A 25,197-nucleotide genomic window follows, 5' to 3' on the forward strand; every position below is an offset into this window, starting at 1 on the left:
TTATTATTATTATTATTATTATTATTATTATTATTATTATTATTATTGTATGTGGATATCCAGTTTTTCTACCACTGTTGGTTGAAAAACTGTCTTTTTTTTTATATTGTAATGCCTTTGTCCTTTGACAAAGATGGTTGACTATATTTATGTGGTGCCATTATCTGTGCTCTCTCTTCTGTTTCATTGATCTGTTTTGTGCTTTTCACTGATAGCTCACGGTCTTGGTTACTATAGGTTATAGGTGTACTTTTAAGCTTGATCCGTAGAATATTTCCATTAACTTCTCCAGTGCAGGCATTCAGACATCCTGTCTTACACATCTGACTACCATTTCCTCATACCTTCCACATCACGAGGAGCTATTTTAGCATTGTTAGTAGATTTGGAGTTTTGCCTGTAGGCGATGGAAGCTATTAATTACTTGTCAGAGAAGTAAGTTGATCATATTTTCACTTTTGCTGAATGACTCCTACTCCAGGCTGAAGAGCCACTGGAGTGGGGCTAGAATAGAGGTAGTAAGGGCCGATCAAATAAATATGTGAAAGAGCTTATCACCTAATAATGAGCATGAAGTGATTTAGATGACCTTTAAATCTTGCTTTCAGTTGTTGGTGTGCCTCCCTGTAAGAGTGAAACTTCTTATAACAGAATACAGTTTCTACCAGAAGAGAGTTATGCTGTGTAGGAATTGGAGGTGGGGGAGGCGTGTCATGTAGCAAAATCTCCTGAGGAACTTTGAAACAACGTATCCCTGGCTTTTCACCCCCAATCAGTGCCAGCATGAAACAGTTACTAATGGGAATCTGCTGTATTCTCAGATGGGGGAACCAGTGCACTAGAGCATGTCTTTTCTAAGAAAATGAAAATATTAACTGGGAGAATAAAGGGTCACAGAAATGAAACAATTTCCTTGCAAGTTAAATCTTGCTTATTGGAGAGAGAAATTTAACTGCCTGAACAGGTTTTGCTGATAAAGATGTTTTAGCATGTTTATGTTTTCTTTTTAATGAACAGAATTAAAACAGTATCTCATAACTGTTAGATATTTCTCTTGTTTGTTGATTTCATTATTTTTGAGACTGAATCTTGCTCTGTCACCCAGGCTGGAGGGCAGTGGTGCCATCTCAGCTCACTGCAATCTCCACCTCCCGGGTTCAAGTGATTCTCATGCCTTAGCCTCCAAGTACCTGGGATTACAGGCATTCCCCCAACACACCTGGGTAATTTTTGTATTTTTAGTAGAGAAGAGGTTTCACCATGTAGGCCAGGCTGGTCTTGAAGTCCTGACCTCAAGTGGTCTGCCCTCCTGGGCTTCCCAAAGTCCTGGGATTATAGGCATGAGCCACTACACCTGGCTGATATTTCTCTTTTGATTTTGAATTCTCTTTGTTTTCAGAACATGCTCAAAAAAAGAGTTAAACTTGAGACCACAGGTATGGACAGGTCTAGGTATTCAGTCTGTTTGGCTGTTTTGCAGGGTGCTATAAATGCTGCCCTGGTTGGTATCAGTGTATTCTGATACCAGGTTAGCCCAAGTGGCCAATGATGGGAAGTGAAGAACTATGTGAAAGAACTGGAATTTCAGGTTTGGGTAGTGAGTAATTGTGGCCCTACCTTCAGAGTCCTGGAACTGTTCACCTGGTTGTCAGCAAAAAGGCAAACGCATAGAGTAATCAGTCTGTTTAGTTTCATCATATATATATATATGTATGTATATAATTATTAGCATGGTTGAAGCTAAGGTGACCTTTATCAAGTTGCCAAAACCTGTTTCAGGTTTGTTTTAAGTCACCAGAAGTTTGACTGAGACATCCTATACAAAAAAACATCGATTTGTGCTTTATTTACATAAAAATAAAACTATACTTTGGATAACATCCTGGGCACTTCCCTCTGCTTACTCCCCCTCAATTAAAAATGCCTAATTTAAATGAAAGAACCCCGCCAGGTGCAGTGGCTCATGCCTATAATCCCAGCACTTTGGGAGGCCTAGGTGGGAGGATTGCTTGAGCTCAGAAGTTTGAGATCAGCTTTGACAAGATGGTGAGACCCCTTCTCTACAAAAGAAATTATAAAAAATTACCCAGGTATGGTAGTACATACCTATAGCCCCAGCTACTCAGGAGGCTGAAGCAGGAGGATCACTTGAGGCCAGGAGTTTGAGGCCATAGTGAGCAAGGATCATGCCACTGCACTCCAGCCTGGGCAACAGTGAGACCCTATCTCTAAAAAATAAATATAAATTAGCTCCTCGCCCGCTGGGTGCTTCAGTTGGGCAGATAGTAGCAAACTAGCTCCACTAGAGGACTGAGCCACCCAGCCCTGCTACCCCTGGACCCATCGGTGCGCTGCCCACACCTCCAGGCAACTGGCCAGTTGGGTCCTGAAGTAGTTGAAATGTGAAAAAGGCAGCAGTCCCAAAATGAAGGAACACCTGCTGTGTCTCAGGCACCTGGAAACCAAAGGCTCAACAACATCTGTTGCTTTCATTGGTGCTGTTGTTTCAGCTGCTCCTGCCTCACTGTTAGGAATGAAGAAAGAGGAGAAAATGCAGGAATAACCACACACACTATGAAAACGGAGAGTATCCAGGTCTTAGAGGAATGCCAAAACCCCACTGCAGAGGAAGTCTTGCCCTGGTCTCAAAATTTTGACAAGATGATGAAGGCCCCAGCAGGAAGACACCTTTTCAGAGAGTTCCTCTGAACAGAATACAACAAAGAGAACCTACTTTTCTGGTTTGCCTGTGAAGACTTAAAGAACAGAACAAAAAAGTAATCAAAGAAAAGAGAGAAGGCTAGAATGAGAAATGAAGATTACATTTCTATACTATCACCAAAAGAGGTCAGTCTTGATTCTTGAGTTAGAGAATTCTCGAGTTAGAGAGGTGATCAATAGAAATTTGTTGGATCCTAATCCTCACAGGTATAGTCCTCTCCAGCCCCAAGGGACACTGTTTCAGATGAATTCAAGGGGATGTTCAAGACTTTGACTCTAATGAAAATACTACAAAAGGCGAAATGTTGCCCCAACTGATAGAAGGTCCCAGTTTGGGAACTGATTTTATTCCTGTGACAAAAGCTCTTAAGACGAGTAGGGAAAAGGAACACTATCAAGCATTGATGACAATAACCAAATGTAATATTTTAAAATATGTCATATGTGCAATGTGAAATTCATTCTTCCTTCATTATGTCTCATATTAAATCTCATTTCAGAAATTTTAGGATTTTAAAACTGTTGACTTATACCTAACTGCTATCACTGCATTACAGCTTTTAAAAAAACAGTTAGAAATAAACATTTTAGAATAATAAACAGATTGTGTTTCTGTCCTAAGCTTAGATACATTTCCTTTCTAAAGATCTAGCTCTTATTGCTGTATTAAAAGAATGCCATATACAGTGCTTACTAAAGGAAATGTGTGTCCACAGATGCACTTAGGGAACATAGTGTAAACACATCAGGAACTCAAAATTACAAATCTGATTTCAAGTTACATTTCTGTCTCAGGTGACTTTGGGCAAATCATTTATCTTCTCTGAGTTCATTTTCTCATCTGCAAATGACAGATATACTTAATTATCAGGATGGCTATGAGCATTAAATAAAACAAACATGGAAAGAATAAAATATGACATTTTATCAAAGTTCTTCAACTCAATAGTTATTTTATGCTTGTATTAAATGTCATTTTAATGCACTTTCCCCTATTTTTTCCAAAACATACATTAAACATCTGATGTAGCTATTCATCAAAACATACAATCATATTTTAAGATGGAACACTGTATCAGTGTTATTGCTTTGCTTGTGATCCCAAATCACTTCTTTCAGTTCACCATCACCTCAAATCTATAGAAATGTTTCTGAATGACATAGGTAGGTAGGTAGGTAGGTAGGTAGGTAGGTAGGTAGGTAGATAGATATACAATTGTAGGTTAAAATTAAAGTTTAAATAAGATAAATCATTTGAAAATTTTATTTCCAAAGGAAATAAAAACAACATTCCCAAGGACAGAAATAATACCAAGTTATTTGCTAAATATATAAATGAGTTATAGGTCTAAGACTAAGATATAAGAGATTGACAATTAGAAAACACTTTTTAATATTAAGGTAGTATGATTTTCTTTAACAATTTTACAATGAAAATAAAAACTTAATAAAAGGTAGTAATGGGCCGGGCATGGTGGCTCACGCCTGTAACCCCAGCACTTTGGGAGGCTAAGGTGAGAGGATCACTTGAGCCCAGGAGTTCCAGACCTGTCTGTGCAACAAAGTGAGACCCTGACTCTAAGAAAAAATAAAAATGTTGAAAATAAAAATAAAATTTTAAACAGTAATGTGTCCACGAAACCTTTAATTTTAGAGTAGTTTTATATTTACAGAAAAACTGCAAATACCCATAGAGACCTGTGGGACATCTGTCAAAATTAATGAACCAATATTAGTCATTAAGTTCATACTTTATTCAGATTTCCTTAGTTTTTAACCGAATGTCCATTTTCTGTCCCAGGATCCCATTCAGGATACCATATTGCATTTAGTTGTCATGTTTCCTTAGGCTTCTCTTAGTTGTGACAGTTTCTGAAACTTTCCTTGTTTTTGATGACAATTTTGAGAAATAAACTGGTATTTTGTGGAATGTCCCTCTGTTTTCTTTCATTTCATGATGTTTTTCTCATGACTAGACACGGGTTTGGTTTTTGGAAGAACACAAAGGTAAAGTGCCGTGCTTATCACATGATATCAAAGGTACATGCCATCATCAGGATTCCTCTTAGCTGTGACAGTTTCTCAAACTTTAGGCTACTCTTAGCTGTTGATGTTAACCTTGATCACTTACCTGAGTTAGCATCTATTATGTTTCTCCATTGTAAAGTAACACTTTTTTGTTTGTTTGTTTTTGAGATGGAGTCTTGCTCTGTCTCCAGGCCAGAGTGCAGTGACGCAATCTTGGCTCACTGCAACCTGCGTCTCCCAGGTTCAAGCGATTCTCCTGCTTCAGCCTCCTGAGTAGCTGGGACTATAGGCACACGCTACCAAGCCCAGCTAATTTTTGTATTTTTATTAGAGACAGGATTTTACTCTGTTGCCCAGGCTGGTCTCGAACTCCTGAGCTCAGGCATTCCACCTGCCTCAGCCTCCCAAAGTGCTGGGATTACAAGTTTGAGCCACTGCACCCGGCCAAAGTAATACATTTTTAAAGAGATTATATTGAAGGTAAATTTTCTGGACATTTACACTGAGCGAAACAAATTCTGAGCAGATTCTTCAACCCTAATATTAGGTTCCATTAAGTGATTACTAATAAATGCTATAAAGAAAATACAGTAAAGTAGAAAACTAAAACTCCAAAAGTCTTAGTCTGATTATTCACCTAATAGAGGTGAAAGTGAATTTTTCCCTTGAACTATCTGCGTAAATAATTACAATAGTCCTCCATATATTTTCAGCATTAAATATCTTAGTCTTACTAATTGTCATAAGAGGTAACTTAAATTTAAACTGGCCATTTTGCTTAGTGCATTTCTATATTGCCCTCCACTAACCAATGAACACTGAATACTGAAATAATGTAAAAGGCCTGATGTATTTCCCACTGGCTGTAACCAGTTTGTCATAACCAGTTTCTTGTATATGATTTTTAAATGTTTGCTAAATAATGTGTCTGGTTTTGTAAAATGATGTATCAAATGTGTATAATTTTTTACTACCATGTTCATCATACCTAATCTATATCCATATATTGTACTCCACCAATATTTATTAGTGGACAATAAAGAAGTTTTGAATGCATGAATACAGCTTAAGAGGCACCACACTTGGTTATTTTGCAACACCAGAATAACAGTGGGTACTCATAAATTGAACAGATAATCCAGATTATGTTTCCTCCAATTTAAGTTTTTGGGTTTTTTTTATTCCCCTTTCCTAGAATCAATTTTATCATTTTACCTATGTACAATAACATACTTCTGGAAAATGCTAGAATTTTCACCATTTAGTAGAATTTGAGCATAACAGTAATGTAAAAAAATTCAGAAGTCTCAAACTAGGTAGCTTTCTTTGAGTTTTCAAAGTAAATCAAAATAGAGCTGTTTTCATTTTACTATATTGTGGAAATCTATGGATGTTATTGTAAAATGCATATGCATTACACTGACTTAAAATGTTTTGAATTAATAAAGAATTCAACAATAAAAAAATTAATTAAAAAATAAAAGTGCTTAATTTTAAGTAACTATCTTGCATAGCTACATAAAATATATTCATAGTAAATACATGGTACCTGTTTAGATTGCAAAAATATAGTTTTAAACGTTTTCTCAACTTTCTTAAATTTGTTGATATTTGAAAAAAATTAAATGAAAAGTTGGGGTATAGAAACATTTTCTTTTTCAATTATGAGAACACTGAGTGCAATGAAATGATTTGTTTGCCTTGTGACATTAACTTGTGTTTTTTTTCCTTCAATTTTGTATGTAGAGTACCTGGTTTAGAGAAAGCAGGAACTGAGAAAGTATGACTATTCTTTTTTGGGAAAGTTCAAATCTGGTTTCTTAACTATACCTACATTTTGGGATGTTTCTTTTTTGTTTTTTCCATATTCACATATTTTAATGTAAATTCTAGCAATACTGTATTTAAAATAACTAGAAAGGCTAGGCACAGTGACTCATGCCTGTAATCCCAGCACTTTGGGAGGCTGAGGTGGGCAGATCACTTGAGCTCAGGAGTTCAAGACCAGCTTGGGCAACATAGTGAGACACCGTCTCTACTGAAATTACAAAACTTAGCCAGACGTGGTGGTGCACATCTGTAGTCCCAGCTACTCGGGAGGCTGCGGCATGAGAATCGCTTGAACCCAGGCAGAAGTGGCAGTGAGCCAAGATCGTGCCACGGCACTCCAGTGTGAGCGATAGAGCAAGACTCTGTCTCAAAAAGAAAAAAAAATAACTAGAAAGAAAAATGTCAGTACAAATGTATTTTGAAGTATTTTAATGAATTACAAAGTTGTGGTAGCCTTCTAAAAAGGCTATACATGTTTGCTTTTTACTTTTTAGGCTGAGAGAAAATGTAAGGCAAGGTGATACGATATAGTAAACTTGGGAGATAATGATAGTAAAACTTTAAGATTTAAAGCAGTAAATAGGGAAATCTGCAAACCCTCTACACCAGTTGTTTCAGTTAAAATGATGGTTGAAAATGATTTATCCCAAGTATCAAGAGGTTGCATAATACATAAAAGCATTTTAATTGACAATTGTACTGGGGTATGGTAAGGTACTTTTGCTAAGTATTTGTCTAGGGGATTTCTTATTTTTCCAGATATTCTGGTGTGGAAAAAATATTAATAAAGTTCTATTAATATAGATACAAAGATACCAGTAGGAAATCTGGGCTTTTCTTGCTTTCTTTGCCACTAGCTAGCTGTGTGTCCTTGGACACATCAGAATGTTCTAGGCCTAAATTCCTTATCTTTTCAGTGAATATGTTGTCCTAGGTAATCCTTAGGTCTTTTTCAGTTCTAATATCCTGTGATTTCACACTTTTGAGACTGAGACTTGGCAACCTTTGGAAAACTGTGTGCAATTTATCTTCATACCACTGACTTCATACCTGCTGGGAGCTAGTATAGAGCATTCTACCGTATTATAATAGAAAACAGAATTTTTTTTTTTTTTTTTTTTTTTGAGGGGGAATCTCACTCTGTTGCCCAGGTTGGAGTGCAGTGGCCAGATCTCAGCTCACTGCAAACTCCGCCTCCCAGGTTTCGCCATTCTCCTGCCTCAGCCTCCCGAGTAGCTGGGACTACAGGCGCCCACCACCTCGCCCGGCTAGTTTTTTGTATTTTTTAGTAGAGACGGGGTTTCACTGTGTTAGCCAAGATGGTCTTGATCTCCTGACCTCATGATCCGCCCGTCTTGGCGCCTCCCAAAGTGCTGGGATTACAGGCGTGAGCCACCGCGCCCGGCAGAAAACAGATTTTTTAAAAGGCCAAACTATGGTCCATCCCACAGGAATTCAGTCATTACAGATAATGGATTTATTGCTTGCTTCTCATTTCTACTTTGTATAACTTCTCTCGCTTTCTTACTCTGTTTTCTTTCATTTCTGTTACATTTTTTCTAATGGTCTTTCCAAATACTGCATTTCTTATCATGGCTATCTGTATATATTGAAAAAAGCCCTTCATTAGGTTACCACATCTTGTGAAAGTTCTTTCTGTTAAGTTACTTGGTATCTAGAGTTACTGTAGCATTCCAGTTTTCTAGATACTGCCAACCTACAAACATAGCATATGTATATAAACAGACACACAGTCTGAATTACATACTTTATTGGAGAAGTCATTCAACCACCTCATTGCTTTAAGCTGGAATATTTCACCTTCTTTATCCCAGAATTGTCCAGTCTAAAACCTTTTTGCTTGTTTGATTGATTCTCTTTATATATTAGTTTTCTTTTTCTTTTTCTTTTTTTTTTTTTTTTGAGATAGAGTCTTGCTCTGTTGCCCAGGGTAGAGTACAGTTGTGCATCTTGGCTCACCACAACTTCCTCCTCCCAGGTTCAAGCAATCCTCCTGCGTCAGCCTCCCAAGTAGCTGGTATTACAGGTGCTCACCACCATGCCCGGCTAATTTTCTTGTATTTTTGGTAGGGATGGGGTTTCACCATGTGGTCAGGCTGGTCTCAAACTCCTGACCTCAGGTAATTTACCCGCCTCCGGCTCCCAAAGTGCTGGGATATAGGTATGAGCCATGGCACCAGATTAGTTATTAATTTTCACCATAAGCATTTGATACCATAGTACCTTAAAAGGAGAGCAATGATTTTCTAAAAATATGTTTATGAATTCATGGGTTTAATATCCTTGTGTCTAAAAACCTTTCTGAAGGAATATTAAATTTACATTCAATCAGTGATCAATTTTGACTATCATATGTCTTTTTAGTACCTAAAATCTATAATAAATTAAACAAGTAACCATTTGAATTGGTTATAGTAGCTAGTAGTGTGGCTGAGGGTATTGTGTTCGCCATCAGTGAAGTCATTTTGTTTGGAATGAGGCATAATGAGACTCTGTGTTAGGGAAGCTTGCCAGACAGAGTGAAGTCCTAGCCTTGAAGCAACAGGATTTGTTTTAAAAAACGCCAAACTTTTAAGCACTGGAATAGAATTATACTTTTGTTGATAATGGGCTATAATGTTCTTTTTTCGGAGTCTGGTGAACAGCTGTGGTAATGGAGACTTCCAGGGAGGACAGAAATGAGACTTAAGGAATTATTAGTTACCTAGCATGCACCTGTCACATATCTCTTGCTAATACTTACAGTGCTAAAGAAGCTAATGTTAACTCAGTGCATGTTATGTGCCAGGTATTCTGCACATGCATTTTTGCATCTACACAACAGCTCTAGGTTTTAGTATTACTTACTTTACCCATTTTACAGAAGGAGGAAACTTGAGACTGATACCTATTTTACGGAAAGAGGAGACTGAGACACCAAGCAAGTAACTGATCCAAGGTCACACTGCAGAAGATTGCCACCCAAGCAGTCTGACTGCAGAGCCTCTTCTCTGAACTGCTTTGTGTTACCATTTTACCTTAACTCCAAAGCTTATTTTAGGGATGAGAGGTTAGGAACCTTGTTGCTAAGTATTCCTGTAGCATGTCTCCTTGGAGAATAAGAATATGGTCTTGCCCCAATTAGGAGACATCTGAGCCAGCCTGAGATTTTTTTATTATCTGGTAGATGTCTGCCTGGATGCCCTCTGAAAACTATGCAAATAAGTTGACTGCTTATGTCTGTGTGATGAAGTAGTAGTTTCACTTATATTTTTTCTTGTTACTTTATAAAGACTGACACTTTGAAAAAGCATGTTTGAGAACTGTTAATACAGCAAAGTCCTTCCTGGCTATAACATAATTAAGGATGGGTAAATTTAAAACTTGTTTAAATTTATCTGAGGACCTTTCAATTTGTTGGGTTAAAACAGAAACCTTTTTTCTGAGTGGCCATATTTTTTTTCCATCTAAGAGCATATTTGAGGAATTAGATGATGCATTTAGTTTTAGACATGTTTTTTACACACTGACTTCAAGGGGCACTGATGTATATTTGTCTGATAGTTTAGTGACTGGATTTGGAGCTCAAAAGCTGAACCTAGAGATGGAAATTTAAAAATTTTTTGAGATACGCATTTACTTAATCTGTGTTATAAACTGTTATAGCAGAAAGGACTTTGGTGGATTTTAGAGGCCTGGCTGTATGTTATAGCTTAAGTCCTGATTTAGGAAACAAAAATTCTAGTTTTAATTCTGTTTTGCTTGTAGACTGTGAGAACTTGACTACCCCAATTTACTAATCAAAAATGGAATCACTGATTTAGATCTTCCGTCTTGTCTGTTACTGAAAGAAATGTAAGATACCTGGGCTTTGTTATCAAAGATTGTAAGAATCTTTGATATCTCTAGGTGCTCCCTCTGGATCAGGTATCAGAAAATGTGTTCTCAAGAATCACGTTGATACCATAGGGTATATAAGTACACAGGGGAGAGGAAGAGGAGCAGGAAAGATGACAGAGCATCAAAGACATGATTAAGCCAGTAAAATGCTTTTCTTTACTTATACATTTTCAGTTTATGGACTTCTCTATAGAAATAAGCAAAAACAACATGCCTGAGCAAAGGTGTCTTTTTCTGCCGCAATAAGTGGCTTAGTGATTGTGGGAAGCCATTTCAGTTTTGATATATTACTGTTGGTTGTTAGTGTGTACTATAAGGTGTGGGTATGTTGATTACTTATCATGATATTTTAGATTTCTGAAAGACAACTATTAAAGCACAGTAGCAGTGTGGAAGTGCTGATACGGAAGGGTACATGATAGCAGTGGAAAAGAAAGTGAAACTTAAATTTACCTAGATGTATTCACACTGGCCATTGGCACAATGTCATTTTGCATTTATGAACAAATGGATTTTGAAATAGCCTTCTGTAACCTAATCTTTTACAGAGAAACATCCCTTGTTTCTGGTTATATTTTCCAGAAACATGTTTCTGGAAACATGTTTGCTGTTTCCCTTGTTATCAGCAAACATCCCTTGATTCTGGTTATATTTTCGTACTCTGGTTTTTCAAACTTATGATAATAGTTTCCTCTTTATCAGGAGTACGTCAGTTATTCTTTTTTAAATAAAGGATATTTGTAGAAATAGCTTAAATATCTAATGATATTTATTTATTGAACACAGAGTCTTATTCTGTAATGCAAGCTGGAGTGCAGTGGCAATCATGGCTCACTGCAGCCTTGAACTCCTGGGCTCAAGCAGTCCTCCTGCCTCACCCTCCTGAGTAGCTAGGATCACAAATGCACACACACCAACACATCCAGCTAATTTTTTTATTTTTTGTAAAGACGAGGTCTTGCTGTGTTGCCCCAGCTGGTCTCGAACTCTTAGTCTCAAGTGACTCCTTCCCCACCAGCCTCCCCAAATTCTGGTGTTACAGGTGTAAGCCATCATGCCTGGCCTGATAAGATATTTAAAACAGTATTTGTCATCAATATAATCCTTTTTGTCATCACTGTGGGCACACAGGTTTGGGAGGTACAGAAGAAATTTTAGACAATGGTTATTTCCTCAGAAGAGGTTTTGCTTCAATTGTCTTGGTGACTGACACATTGCCGTGCAAATAATTGGCACTCAAACATGTATTCAGTTGAATTAAGGGAACACAGTTTTCAAATGTGAGACAATGTACTACAATTAATGCTAAATTGGTTCTACAGACAGTAATTGCTGTGTTTTTGAAGGGAGCAGTCCTTACAGTTTGAGGCATAGATGTTGGGAGGCTTTGTGAAATAAATGGGGCTTGAGCATTGAATGGAAAAGATGGGATTGAATGCTGGCAAGTTGAAGAGGGGTGTGTTGCGAGCATGGGAAATAACAGAAGTTGAGAAAAGAGGCAAGATTGAATACTTTGTGTGGGGGAACATAAGGCAGGTCTGCTATAGGGAATTTGGTTGGATAATTAAGGAAAAATGTATTATAAATAATAATAAGTACAAGACCAAATGTATCTATCTGTGATCAATTTAGATCAAAACACTTTTTTTCCTCTTCTACATATGGTACATTGCTCAAAAACCACCTGAATGTCCTAAAAATACTTTCCCAGTGTTGGAGTTAAACTTCCTGTTAAAAGGGAGTGGATGAGAGTGGGAAATTTGCTGGGTTGGAATTTAGTGTAGTGAGTAGAAATGTCATCTTGAATTGAATTCTTAATTCTTACTTTATTTTGAGTTCCTGCTAGGAAAATCACAGTCATCCATGATGGCCCTTAAAGCCCAGAACACACAGGGACTTGGCTTTACAGAAATAAGGAAGTCGATTAAGGGATTTGGCTGGCGTGTACTGGCTGGATTTATGTTTTCAGGGAAACTGATTCACCAGGTCAGCTTCATCCCCAGACTTGTCTCTTTAAAATTATTAGGAAATTACTGGCCATCCTTTCCTTGGAGTCAACTTCTTTTTTAAAGTGTTTGTATTAAAACTGTAAATGCTAATTCAAAGAACTAGATGTTATTTAATGTGATTATTTTTATATCTTTCTTTTTATGCCACATTTATGGCCATAATCATTTGATGAAAATGTAATAAGATTGTGATAAACACCTGAAGAATTTTTTCCTTTTGTTAGTATTGATAACTTTTTTTTAAATAGGCAAACATCTTTGGCAGACATTTTAAAAGCCTTTCTCCCTTCGCTGTGAAATTGTTTTCACTGCTAAGTTGCGTTTCTGTTTTTCTACTATTGTAAAGTGCAGCTCTTTGCATGTTCTAATTTGCCATGACGTGGTCAAGTGCTGTTTCCTTCCTGTTGCTTGCAAGCCTATGCTAGAGATAAGGACACATTTCAGTGCATTAAAAAAGAAGCCACTGAAGACAGGCTTAAGCATGGTAATTTTTAAAACATTTTACTTATCAGAAGCCTTTTTAAAGAACAGAAAGAGTGGGCTTTAATTTCTGCTTATTTTTAACAGATTTAAAAATAGTTCTTACTAAACTTTAAATGTATTTGATTTTAAATCCTTATATAAATCCTCTATTAAAGGTGAAAATATATATGTTATGAAATTACTCATGGGGTAGCAGTTTCTGTGTGTGTGCTTTGCTGAGTTGGTGAAAAGAAGGAAATTGTTCATATATCCTTGATTGCGATTACAACCCTCATTATTGCTGGAGTTTTTGACCTTTTGTTTTTTTTTAATATTGAGTACTTTAACAGTAGTTTAACTGTAGAGTGGGGGAGAGAGGCATAATTTTCAGTAGTGAGAGATGATCTTAGCAGGAGCAAACTCTTCAAAGAAAATATGTAACTTTTTAAAAAGAGCGTATGTTCATTAGTCATGTCAATTTTATTTAAAAACGTTAATAAAGAAAAAATTGCTTTGGCGATACCACCCTCTCTATCAGTTATTATATCCTGAGTGGCTGATTGCTTTTTCATAACTAATCTACGTTTCTGTTTTTTAGGCCAAGAAGCTTGAGAGAAGAAAAATTTCAGGAAAATTGTCTCAATTTGACTAGAATATCAATGAACCAGGAAAATTGAAGCACCTTCCCTGAAGAAAACTTGGGTGTACAGTAACTCCACAGACAGAGCTGAGGGTTTTTTACCCAAATCAGTCACTGGATTTTGCTGCCTGATACGTGAATCTGTTTGGAATTTTTCTCATGTGGATCTAAGGGGAATGCTTTATTATGGCCGCTGTTGTCCAACAGAACGACCTAGTATTTGAATTTGCTAGTAACGTCATGGAGGATGAACGACAGGTATGAGATCCAGAGAAAATTTCATTTTAATGATTTTATCATGATTTTTCTATTCATATCAGAAAATTATTTCCCTTAAAAGACAATGAGAAACTATTAAAAGTGAAAATTTATAAATGAAATATTTGGAGGAAATACGATACTGTGTTTTAAGCACCAGTTAATTCATTAAGAATAAATCTTATCCTTAGCTTTGATATGGTAACAAGGAAGTAAAACTTTGGGTTTAGTTTGTTTTTCTGTAAAATGTAAAATTTAGTGTAAAATTACTTAACACTAAATGCCTTAAGTAATTATTTTTAAGTACTTTGAAAAGTTGCAGAGAATATACTACCTTTTAATGCATGTGTTTAATTAATGTTTGTAATCGTGGGCTACTTCTTCAAGTAGATGAGACAACGTTAGCGGTCCATAATCATACATCATTTCAGTCCAAAGCATGTGACTCTGAGGAAGTTACTTAACTTCTCTAGATCTAGATTTCATCATCTGCAGAATGAGGGAATTGAACTGAAGAATTTCTGAATTGTCTTTCAGTGAATTTATATAAGATGTGCAAATTACTGTTTTCAGTATATAAAAAAGATCTTAGGAGATACTGAGTAAAGGATCTAAGATTAATTTTAGTCTCCTTCCCCTCTCCCCACAACACACACACACACAAAAGAACTGCAACGAGGCTAGAGTTTATTGGGACTTTACAGTTAACTTCATTTTAAACAAGTTATATAGGGAATGTAAGATATGATATGGGAGAATTAGTGTACATGTTGGAGAGATTCAGGCAGGGTACTAGGAAAAATATTTTGAGAACCAGCCTAAAGTTGATTTATTACTGAAATAAGCCTAATACTAAACACCTAATTTTAATAGGCCAATAATAATATATAATGCCTTTATTCTGGAAACATAGTTACTGCAAATAATAAAATTCTTACTTTTGGCAGAGTGAATTTAATGATTTTTATAAAATTAAAAATTTTTTTAGCTGTGTTGTCCATTGAAGTGACAGAACAAAAAGTTTATAAATAAACCTACAAAAGGTGAGGATTTGGATTAAGTTGCCTTAACATCAGGGTGAGCTTTGGCTAGGGAGGAAAAAAGGTTCGGGGAGATGATTGCTTGGTCTTGACTAAAAATATATTAATGATGATATGGATTTAATCTAGAGACAACAGAAAAGATATTTTAGGAAGAAAGGTGTTTTGAATTTGGTTTAAGACAGGATGTTTGTGCACATATTAAGGTTTGAAACTCTGTGTTTACTCTGCAGCCCTCTTAAATGAAAGATGCTGTGATAGATGCCAGGCTTGATGTGGTGAGGTTTGATCTTGGGATGTAGCAACAGAGGACAAAGCCCTAAGCTACTCACTACTATGCTCTAGTTATAGTGGATTTGATACTCTTTGGAACATGAGAAGTGAATTTTACATTATGGTACCATATTCACATATGTGTCTGCATAGCCTAAAATAATGTTTTGCAAAACAACACTTACACACTTACTGTGTGTGATACACTTAGTTTGTTTTGCAAAGGTTATTTATGTTTTTGGAAGGGGAGATGGTACTGTTAGGTTAACATCAGCATGTACATATATGTATTTTCTTAAGTTATTTATTTTTGTTTAACAAAATGAATCTATGTGCAGGTATCATTTTATAAGTATTAACCATATAAGGTAAATACGAATCCCCATTTTATAATGAGAAAATTGAGATATGAAGAGGTTAAGTCACTTTCCTGGAATCATACAGCCAGTAAGTAGTAGAGCTGCAATTTGAACTCAGCCAGTTTGATTCTTACTAATGATATTTTATATATTCTTGCAATAATGTGTGACAATCTTACTGTGTTATAATCAGCATCAAAATGTTTAAAACTCTTCGTGAGTTTTGGCGTCTTCAGTCTGTGGCCATCAGCATAGCAAATTTAACTGCTTTGCAGGAGGGTAGATCCAGTGCTGTTGGTGATATTAACGTCTTATCTAACCTGGGGCTCTACCTCGCTGTTTGCTTATTAGCTTAATTTGTTTTTAATAGAAAAGCAATAACATGCCATTTATATTAATAAAAGAAGTCATCTAATACAAAGATACATAAAATAACTAGTGAAAAATCTCTCTTCACCCTTACTCCTAATTTTGTTCTCCTTCCCAGAAGAAACTAGTATTAAGTATTAATATTTTGTGTGTAATTTTTTAGAAAAATGTCTGAACAAATGAACATATATATATACAAAACTGCATACAGAGGTTGCTTTTAAGACACAAATGAAGTCATGCTAAATCTTTGTGTCTCATTTGTTTTCACTTAATATATTATAAATATTTGTGTATATGTTGATTCTACATCATTTACTATTTTACATCATGAGCAGCCCATTATTTATTTTACAGTTCCTGATCATGGCTGCTACCAGTATTTTGCTATGATGTACGATATTGCAATGAACATCCTTGTTTGGAAGGCAGTAGATCTACCTAGTAGTAGCGGTAGTTAAGAGCTCAGGTACTGAAGTTGAAATGCCTGGGTTGAACCCTGGCTCTGCTGGTTACTATGTCTGTGACTTTGGGCAAGTTACTCAACCTTTCTGTGCCTTGGTTTCCTCATCTGCAAAATGGGGATGAAAATAATAGAACCTAAATTATAGGATTGCTGTGAGAATTAAATGAGTTGATGTTTCTAAAGCTCTTAGAACTATGTCTGGCTCATAGCTCGTATTTACTGAGCACTATAATTTTGTCATTATGTGTGTGTGTGTCTGTGTGTGTGTAGTCTATCTTTGTACACTTACGTGATTATATCTGTAGGGTTATTAAAAACAATTACTGAGCTTACTAAAAACATAAATACAAATAATTTTTTTAAAAGGCCCCTAACATGGACATAAAGATGGAAACAGTAGACACTGGGGACTACTAGATGGGGGAAGGAGGGAATCGGGCAAGGGTTGAAAAGCTAACTATTGGGTGCATGCTCACTGCCTGGGTGATGGGATCAATCATACCTCAAATCTCAACCTCACCCATGCAACAAGCAGTATACCTGTGTAACAAACTGCACATATACCCCCTGAATCTAGAATAAAAGTTGGGCGAGGGAGGGAAGAGGGGCTGTGTTAGTTTCTACTGCTGCTAATAGGGTATTTCCCAAACCATTATCAACAGAAGTCCTTTTTTTTTTTTTTTTTTGCCCAGTCTTTAGGGTGGAAATGACATTTTACTATTTTAATTTGCATTTTCTTGACTACTAGTGGTGAGGTGGTTTATTATTTGTAAATTTTGTTTATTGTCATCTAGAGTTTTCTTTGATTTACTTATTAATATATCCTTTTGCCCAGTGGAAATCCTTTAAATATTATGGTTATTACATTAGAATCATTGATATTTTCTCCCAGTCTAGTATTGTCTTTTAACAATGTGATACCTTGTGCTCTATAGAAATTTTAAATATTTTTAACAAAATATATCAGTATTACAAACTAATAATATTAGTTTTGGGGATTTTTCTTGCCTTCTGCTTAGGAAAGTTTTCTTCACTCCTATCACTCCTAAAATTAGTATATACTCTCTTTACATTTTCTTTTTTCTTTTTTTTTTTGAGACGGAATCTCACCTTGTCACCCAGGCTGGAGTGCCATGGCATGATCTCCGCTCACTGCAACCTCCGCCTCCCAGGTTCAAGGGATTCTCCTGCCTCAGCCTCCCAAGTAGCTGGGACTGCAGGCATGTACCACCACACCCAGCTAATTTTTGCATTTTTAGTAAAGACGGGCTTTCACCATGCTGGCCAGGATGGTCTCCATCTCTTGACCTTGGGATCTGCCTGCCTCGGCCTCCCAAAGTGCTGGGATTTCAAGCGTGAGCCACTGTGTCCGGCCTACATTTTCTTCTAGTATCTTTCAAATGCTTAGCTCCTCAGTCCCTCTGCAGTTTATTTTTGTATGATGTGAGGTATTCATGATTTGAAGATTCCCCCCCCCATTCCCACAAATGGTGGTGTTAGCCCTTCGCCATTTATTGAATGTTTTATGTTTTTCACACTTAAACTGCCACCTTTGTTAATACTAAATTACCATATGTACAGGCTTCAGTTTTGAACTTCCTAGTGTATTCTCCTTCATTGAACTGTTTTTGTATTGTGCCAATATCACGTTGTTTTCATTAGAATCATTTTATAGATTTGATATCCGATAGGATATCCTCCTTCCCCAAAATTAGAATAGGATTTTGAATGAATTTTGCAGTTAGCTTGTAAAGTACATCAAAACCCTGTTGGGATTTTAACTTTGTAAAGTTAAAAAGTATTTATGACTTTTAAAAGAATGTATTCCAAAGTTTTGACTGTTTATAAAATCACTGAAGGCATCAGATTAGAATATATTTTTCATTTTCAGTTATGGTCTAGGTTATAAATATATTAGTCTAAAGAAACTGATACTATTAATATGGTTGCCAGCATTTTGATCATCTTCCCTTATTCAGTTCCTATTTTTCAGAATTGCTTGGCACTCTTGAGTGGAGATGGCAGGGGTCATGGCGGGGGTGTTGGAAAGGAAATGTCAATGCTGTTGATGCTGACAGTTTAAAACTGTTCTTGCTGTCTGTTCTAAACTGGGAATATTTGTAGCTGAGAATGAGGCACTTCTGTGGGAGAGCAACCCCATCAGTATTGAGTGCAATATCCTTTTATGCAGTGGTGCTTTGGTTTGATCTTAACAAGTGTGTTAGCATGGTCAATGTATGAGAATAAAAAGCAAGCCGAAGTCTGTGGATACAAGTTTCTAAAGAGAAGGAGAACTATTTACTTAAATGTTCCAGGAGTTAATTTAATGAAGAACAGCCGGTAGGTAGTTCAATGCTTTTTATAATTTTGATGTATTATATGAAAAAAAAAACTGTATGTTTTTTTCAGTTGTTGGTTTTAAAAGTAGAATTTCTGGCAAATCATATTTATGTTTAATAGACTTCAGTCACTAGAGAGAATTTTGGTGACATAGAAAAGGTGAACATGTGGAACAATAAATTTTTATAGACTCTCATCACAATATAAGAAGGTAGTCTCAGCACTTTCCTCTCTAGGGTGTAAATTGGCTTCCTCTGACTGCTAATTCCTGGAGGTTAAAGAGTAACAGTGCTGGGCCGGCGTGGTGGCTCAGGCCTGTAATCCCAGCATTTTGGGAGGCCGAGGTGTGTGGATCACATGAGGGCGGGAGTTTTGAGACCAGCCTGACCAACATGGAGAAGCCCCATTTCTACTAAAAATACAAAGTTAGCTGGGTGTGGTGGCGCATGCCTGTAATCCCAGCTACTCGGAGGCTGAGGCAGGAGAATTGCTTGAACCCGGGAGATGAGCTGAGGCCGCGCCATTGCACTCCAGCCTGGGCAGCAAGAGTGAAACTCCGTCTCAAAAAAAAAAAAAAAAGAAGAACACTTCCTTGCTGTCTTTTATACAAGCTGCCCAGTGATTTTTTTTTCATGCAGTGTTTGGGAAGCACTATTCAGTGTAACAGAGGTAAATGTAAAGTGCTCTGGATACTGAGAATGGATCATTGACTGCACTGCAACTTTGGGAATGCTTCACCATGGAAGTTGAACTGGATCTCAAAGGAGGATCTAGTTTATCTGACAGATGAATAAGAGGAGGTGTTCTCCCCATACCTGATACAAATGATGAATTGATGGGTGCTGACGAGTTGATGGGTGCAGCACAGCAACATGGCACATGTATACATATGTAACAAACCTGCACGTTATGCACATGTACCCTAGAACTTAAAGTATAATTAAAAAAAAAAAAAAAAAATTCTAGGTTAAAAATGTAAAAAAAAAAAAAAAAAGAAAAAAAAAAAGAGGAGGTGTTCTAGAGCAGCAGAGTGTACCAAAACTTTTAACAGATTATCTTGACTTCATTATCAGTCCAAACATCTTAACTTACGGTTAGAAGCTTTTCACAGTGTGCCTGTTTCACACTATGTAATTTTCCAGAGTGCTTTCCTGCTTCCCCACTGTTTGCTCAGAAATGATCTCCCACATTCATACCTGTTGCATATTGAAGTCTAATAATCTTTAAAGATTTTAGAACAAAACATACTTTGTCCAGGAACTCATCCTAAAATAATTCCTTCAAGAATTAACAACTTGGCCGGGCGCGGTGGCTCACGCTTGTAATCCCAGCACTTTGGGAGGCAGAGGTGGGCTGATCACGAGGTCAGGAGATCAAGACCATCCTGGCTAACACGGTGAAACCCCATCTCTACTAAAAATACAAAAAATTAGCCCGGTGTGGTGGCGGGCACCTGTAGTCCCAGCTACTTGGGAGGGTGAGGCAGGAGAATGGGGTGAACCAGGGAGGCAGAGCTTGCAGTGAGCCGAGATCGCGCCATAGCACTCCAGCCTGGGTGACAGAGCAAGACTCCACCTCAAAAAAAAAAAAAAAAAAAGAATTAACAACTTTATCCTGTTATTTCTGTGTTGCTTATTATCAGCCTCACGTTTGCCATGTTAAATTTTCATATACACTTTACTAATATTTTCAAATAAGTACTAAATTATTTGAAGTAAGAGATTGTCTTTTTTCCCCTTAATATTACCAAAGCCTTTAATATCATTGAGTCCTCTTAAAGATTTTTTTTTTTTTTTTCATTTTTAAAATCTGTTGAATAGCCGGGCGCCGTGGCTCACGCCTATAATCCCAGCACTTTGGGAGGCCGAGGCGGGCGGATCACGAGGTAAGGAGATCGAGACCATCCTGGCTAACACGGTGAAACTCCGTCTCTACTAAAAAATACAAAAAATTAGCCGGGTGGCCGGGCGCGATGGCTCAAGCCTGTAATCCCAGCATTTTGGGAGGCCGAGATGGGTGGATCACGAGGTCAGGAGATCGAGACCATCCTGGCTAACACAGTGAAACCCCGTCTCTACTAAAAAATACAAAAAACTAGCTGGGCGAGGTGGCCGGCGCCTGTAGTCCCAGCTACTGGGGAGGCTGAGGCAGGAGAATGGCGTGAACCTGGGAGGCGGAGCTTGCAGTGAGCCGAGATCGCTCCACTGCACTCCAGCCTGGGTGACAGAGCGAGACTCTGTCTCAGAAAAAAAATCTGTTGAATAAGTGATCTCTTCTGTAAAATAGATAAAACTTACCTGTTGCTAGATGATCTGGGATGTATATGTGTTCAGTTATGGTTATGGTCCTGATCATATCAGAAGATCTCTGGATGTTGAGAGGGTGATGCTTTGCCCACAGCTCTCTTGACTGCAGAATACATTTTCCCGGGACCTATTGTCCACATTCTCTTTTGGTGCAGGGACAATGTAGCCGTGTCACTACAGTTCTAAGACCAGAAACAGATGTTCATGGAATCTTTTTTCTGAAGTATTTGGAACTGTTCTGTTGTACATTTAGTGAAAAACACTTCAAGTAACTTTTAAAGATTGTCATTGAAATTGTAAATAAATAAAATGCGTTAAATGACAGTTGTTCACATTTATTAAATCTGGTTGTGGGCATGTGGATGCTTTTGTTTTTCCTTCTACTCTGTTGTATATTAAAATTGTTTTTCCAAAAAAGAAAAATCAGAGAAACTAGCATTCATATAGAGCTTTCCTTTTTCCTTATATACTATTTCCTGTATGTAAGAGAATAATTTTTTCAACTGAAATTGCAAGATTCTGTGAGGTCAGAGATTAGGTGTACCTCATAAAGTAAGGCAGAAGGAATGAGTTGATAGTGTTTAATGTGTAACTTACTCAGCACCAGTGATGTGAAGGGCAGGAAGCTGGAATGTTGCTACTAATTTGTGCATGGACTCAGTGCATCCTCTGTTATTTACCTAAAATTCCAGATTCTATCTGCTTTGGTTGCCTTCTTTTTAAATCTTGTCATATCAAACTTAAGAAATCCACTAAAAGCTTGGCCATTTGTGAAACTAACAAAGGTTGCTTATTTCTTTTCAGTATACTTGGAAAAGTCTTTATCAAAGGAGTTATGCCTTAGAGCCCCCAGGTACAAGCCTGACTGTCTTCTGGGGGATATCTGACTTTGCGTAAGGGCTGAGGCCCTCTTCAGGTTAAGTGAAGGGACAACCCTGCCTGTGGTCTAACATTTGGCTTATCTCTTTGCCCATTCTTGGCAGCAAGGAAGCTGATAATTGTTACGAAAGAGGAGTCAGTGTGGAGAGTAGGAACTCATTACTCTTTTTTGCAAAATCTTCCTTTAACGGCCCCCTAGCCATCCCACAGAGGCCCAGGGATAACGTCCTGAAATGAGTAAGATGAGATCATTGTATAGGGTAGAACATGGACTAGATGGGCTCCAGAAACTTTCAGTGGTGAATTTTAGTATCTAGTGTTTAGTGAGCATCTTGCCCCATGCACTGTGCTTTACAGGGATTATCCTATTTCATAATTAACAATCCTAAGAAGTAGTTGCTCCTAATTCTCACTACTAAAGAGTCATGTGAGGCTCAGAGAAGGGAAGCAACTTACCTGTAATTTCATAGCTACTAAGTGATAAAGCTAGGAATTGTAACCCAGCCTGTGCCTTTAACCACTAATTGAATAATGCTAGCCACTGCAACATGTAAGTGCTGAAAAGTAGTTTAAAATATGGAAGAATTATTATAGTCTGTAATTATGATTTTAGCAAAAAAGTTATTAATTCTAGCTAATTTGTTAGTATAATTACAGGTAGATGGTTCTTATGCCTGGCATACCTGTGTATGTACCTTTTTTAAAAAAAACAGTTTTATTGCAATGTAATTCACATACCATATAATCCATCTACTTAAAGTGTGCAAATCAATGGTCTTTAGTTTATACAGAATTGTGTGTTTATCTCCATAATCAATTTAGGACATGTTTATCACCTCAAAGGGAAATCTGTACCTGTTAGTAGTCATGACCTATTCTTCCCCACTCTTCCTAGCCCCTGGGAACTATTTATCTACTTTCTGTCACTGTATGTTTGCCTATTTTGGGCAATTACATATAGTAAATGGAATCATAGAATATGTGCTATCTTGCGACCAGCTTCTTTTACTTTGGCATCCTGTTATTAAGGTTCATCTGTGTTGTGCCATGTATCATTACTCCATTCTTTTTATTACTGAATAATATTTTATATGGATATACCACATTTTATTTATCCATTCTGTACACGTTTTCAAAGAACAGTTTTTAAAATGAGGTTTGTTTTGGTCAGTTTCTTGTCGGAAATAGAGTTGGCAACTTCTTCTTCCAGAAAATACTCAATCACCTGGAATATCCTTGCTGGGTAAAAAAAGGAAATTAGCACCTCTGTTGCTTCTAAATATAACTTAAAAAAAAAATTCCCCCTAACATCTGACACCTTTGATGTGTCTTAGTTTTGCTATGTGATCTTGAAAATTTTTGTCTCCTTTCCATTTCAGTGAACACATAGCCACATAAAAGATAGGCAGTTATATAAACAGTGTTACTGGCCTTTTTTAAAAAAGAGGGTCATTTTCAACATATTTAGAGAGTACTGATGAAAATAATTGTGTGTGTGTGTTTCAGAAATAGTAACCAAAATTCTCAATATTAGAGCAATTCTTCTTTTGGAAAATTGCTAAGGAATTGTTATTAGAAGTGCTACATTATAATATTTTGACTGGTAAACCTTTGTAAGCTGACCAATTTACTCTGTTCCCACTTAAGGTAATGTTGAGAGAAAGTACTGAAGATATGAGACCAGGAAACTTATTAGCAGGATGATGCGAAGATTAAAGTTAGGAAAGAAGTTTCCCTCCTAAAAGGTGATCTTTTAGGTGACAGTTTAATGATTTGTTATATTTTGTGGTTTTACGTGATTTCTGCGTTTTCCCCATTCTACTTTATTTTGTGGCATATGCAAAATAAAAACAAGAACATTTAGAACAAACTTCCATTGTGCTGTTGGAAAGGAGCTACTGGGAAGCCCAGCTATCTGTAATTTCCTCCCTCCCCTTTCCTACCTCAATGCACACATTCGGAAATAATTTATTATTTAAAGACTTAGGTGGGAGATGATTTTTTAAACAGTGATTGATTCGTGTGTGTTCAGTCCACTGCCTACAACTTTGACATAACATTTAATCATGAAAACTGATGTTTGTCAGTCAAGAGTCTGTGTGATATGGCATTAAAAAAAAAAAAAAAAAAAAAAACCATCAATTTGGGAACCTGGCTCTAGCTGTGTGACTTTGGACAAGTTTTTAAATACCACTGAGCTTTATTTCTTTCACCAAAAATAACAGAATTACTTCCCAAGGTTATGAGCAATGCATTTACCTATAGCATGGCACATGGAAGTAATAAATGTAGCAGTTGCTGTTGGTCCAACAGTTCTCATGTTAATGATCTGAGATAAATCAAGAAAAAGCTTTAATAGCTCTTGTCTTACACTGGATAATCTCTATTACCCAAATGGGTAAGTGAGTGATGAAAGTGATTTTTGTGACTTGCGTTCCAGTTACACAAATTCATTCAGATTGTTTTGTTCTGTTGTCACATTTTTCCTTTGATAATCCAGAATGTCTGGCTTGATTCTAGAATAAGCCAATAAACTTGTGACTCAGGATTTTAAAAATCTGATAGACTTATGCTGTAAGGGAGCATTTGCCTTTAACATTTGTTTTGACATAGTTTGCCTTGGCGTTGTTCAGTTGTTTTGGAGTACCACTGATTTCTCCCATACCTATGAGCAGGTAGAATGAATCTTCCATTCTGAGACAGGCTCTGTTGGAGCTAAAATGCCTATATTCAAGGATGCCTTGCCTCATTTTATTCTTTGCTGTGTACATGCTGTATAGGATTCTTGTCAAAGTCTGTCTTTTTGTAGCAGAAATTGCCCCTTTATGATTTTATGTAAATTATTTGAGTTATATGGAATGTGCATGTTTAAAACACTTACCAATCTGGTAGTGACTACTCTGATGTTTATTAATCTACTTAGTTTGTAAGTAAAGTAAACATTTAAACATGGTTAATATGTACTATACCCCCCCCCCCAAAAAATCTACCGGTTTGTTTACCTCGTAACTGATTCCGTTTACATATACCCACACACAACAACCCACCAATACTGTTAAGCTTTCAAAGTGGACATTCCAATAAGAAAACAGATCATGCTCATTGACTCTTACACTTTTTGAGATGTATGGCCAAATAGTAATTTATCCTAGTTACAAAAAGAAAAATCTAGGCAAAGACTAAAGAAAGCCAATTGTCATGACACAGTTATACTAGGATTAGACTTCGTTAAAAAACAACTCCACAAGGATTTGCAATGGAATTTCAAACATTATCTTGGGGAATTCTGGAGAAAGACAATTTTACTTAGACCTTTA

The 25,197-nt window shown here is 36.8% G+C and overlaps 1 protein-coding gene across 5 annotated transcripts in view; it reads left to right on the top strand.

The window, feature by feature from the left end:
* ELF1 (E74 like ETS transcription factor 1) overlaps positions 1–25,197 on the top strand; it is a 114,467-nt gene that overhangs the window by 52,659 nt on the left and 36,611 nt on the right. For 2 of the 5 annotated variants that reach the window (XM_023208892.1, XM_023208890.1), the window contains exon 2: positions 13,549–13,848. In XM_023208892.1, coding sequence (XP_023064660.1) covers positions 13,777–13,848 — 72 coding nt within the window. In that variant the 5' untranslated portion in view covers positions 13,549–13,776. Of the gene's footprint in view, positions 1–2,510; positions 2,848–12,843; positions 12,973–13,548; positions 13,849–23,527; positions 23,626–25,197 lie in introns of those variants that run through there. The other 3 variants (XM_023208893.1, XM_023208891.1, XM_023208894.1) reach the window with 3 other exon arrangements.

This window comes from Piliocolobus tephrosceles, chromosome X (genome assembly GCF_002776525.5).
Source record: "Piliocolobus tephrosceles isolate RC106 chromosome X, ASM277652v3, whole genome shotgun sequence".
Taxonomy (NCBI): domain Eukaryota; kingdom Metazoa; phylum Chordata; class Mammalia; order Primates; family Cercopithecidae; genus Piliocolobus; species Piliocolobus tephrosceles.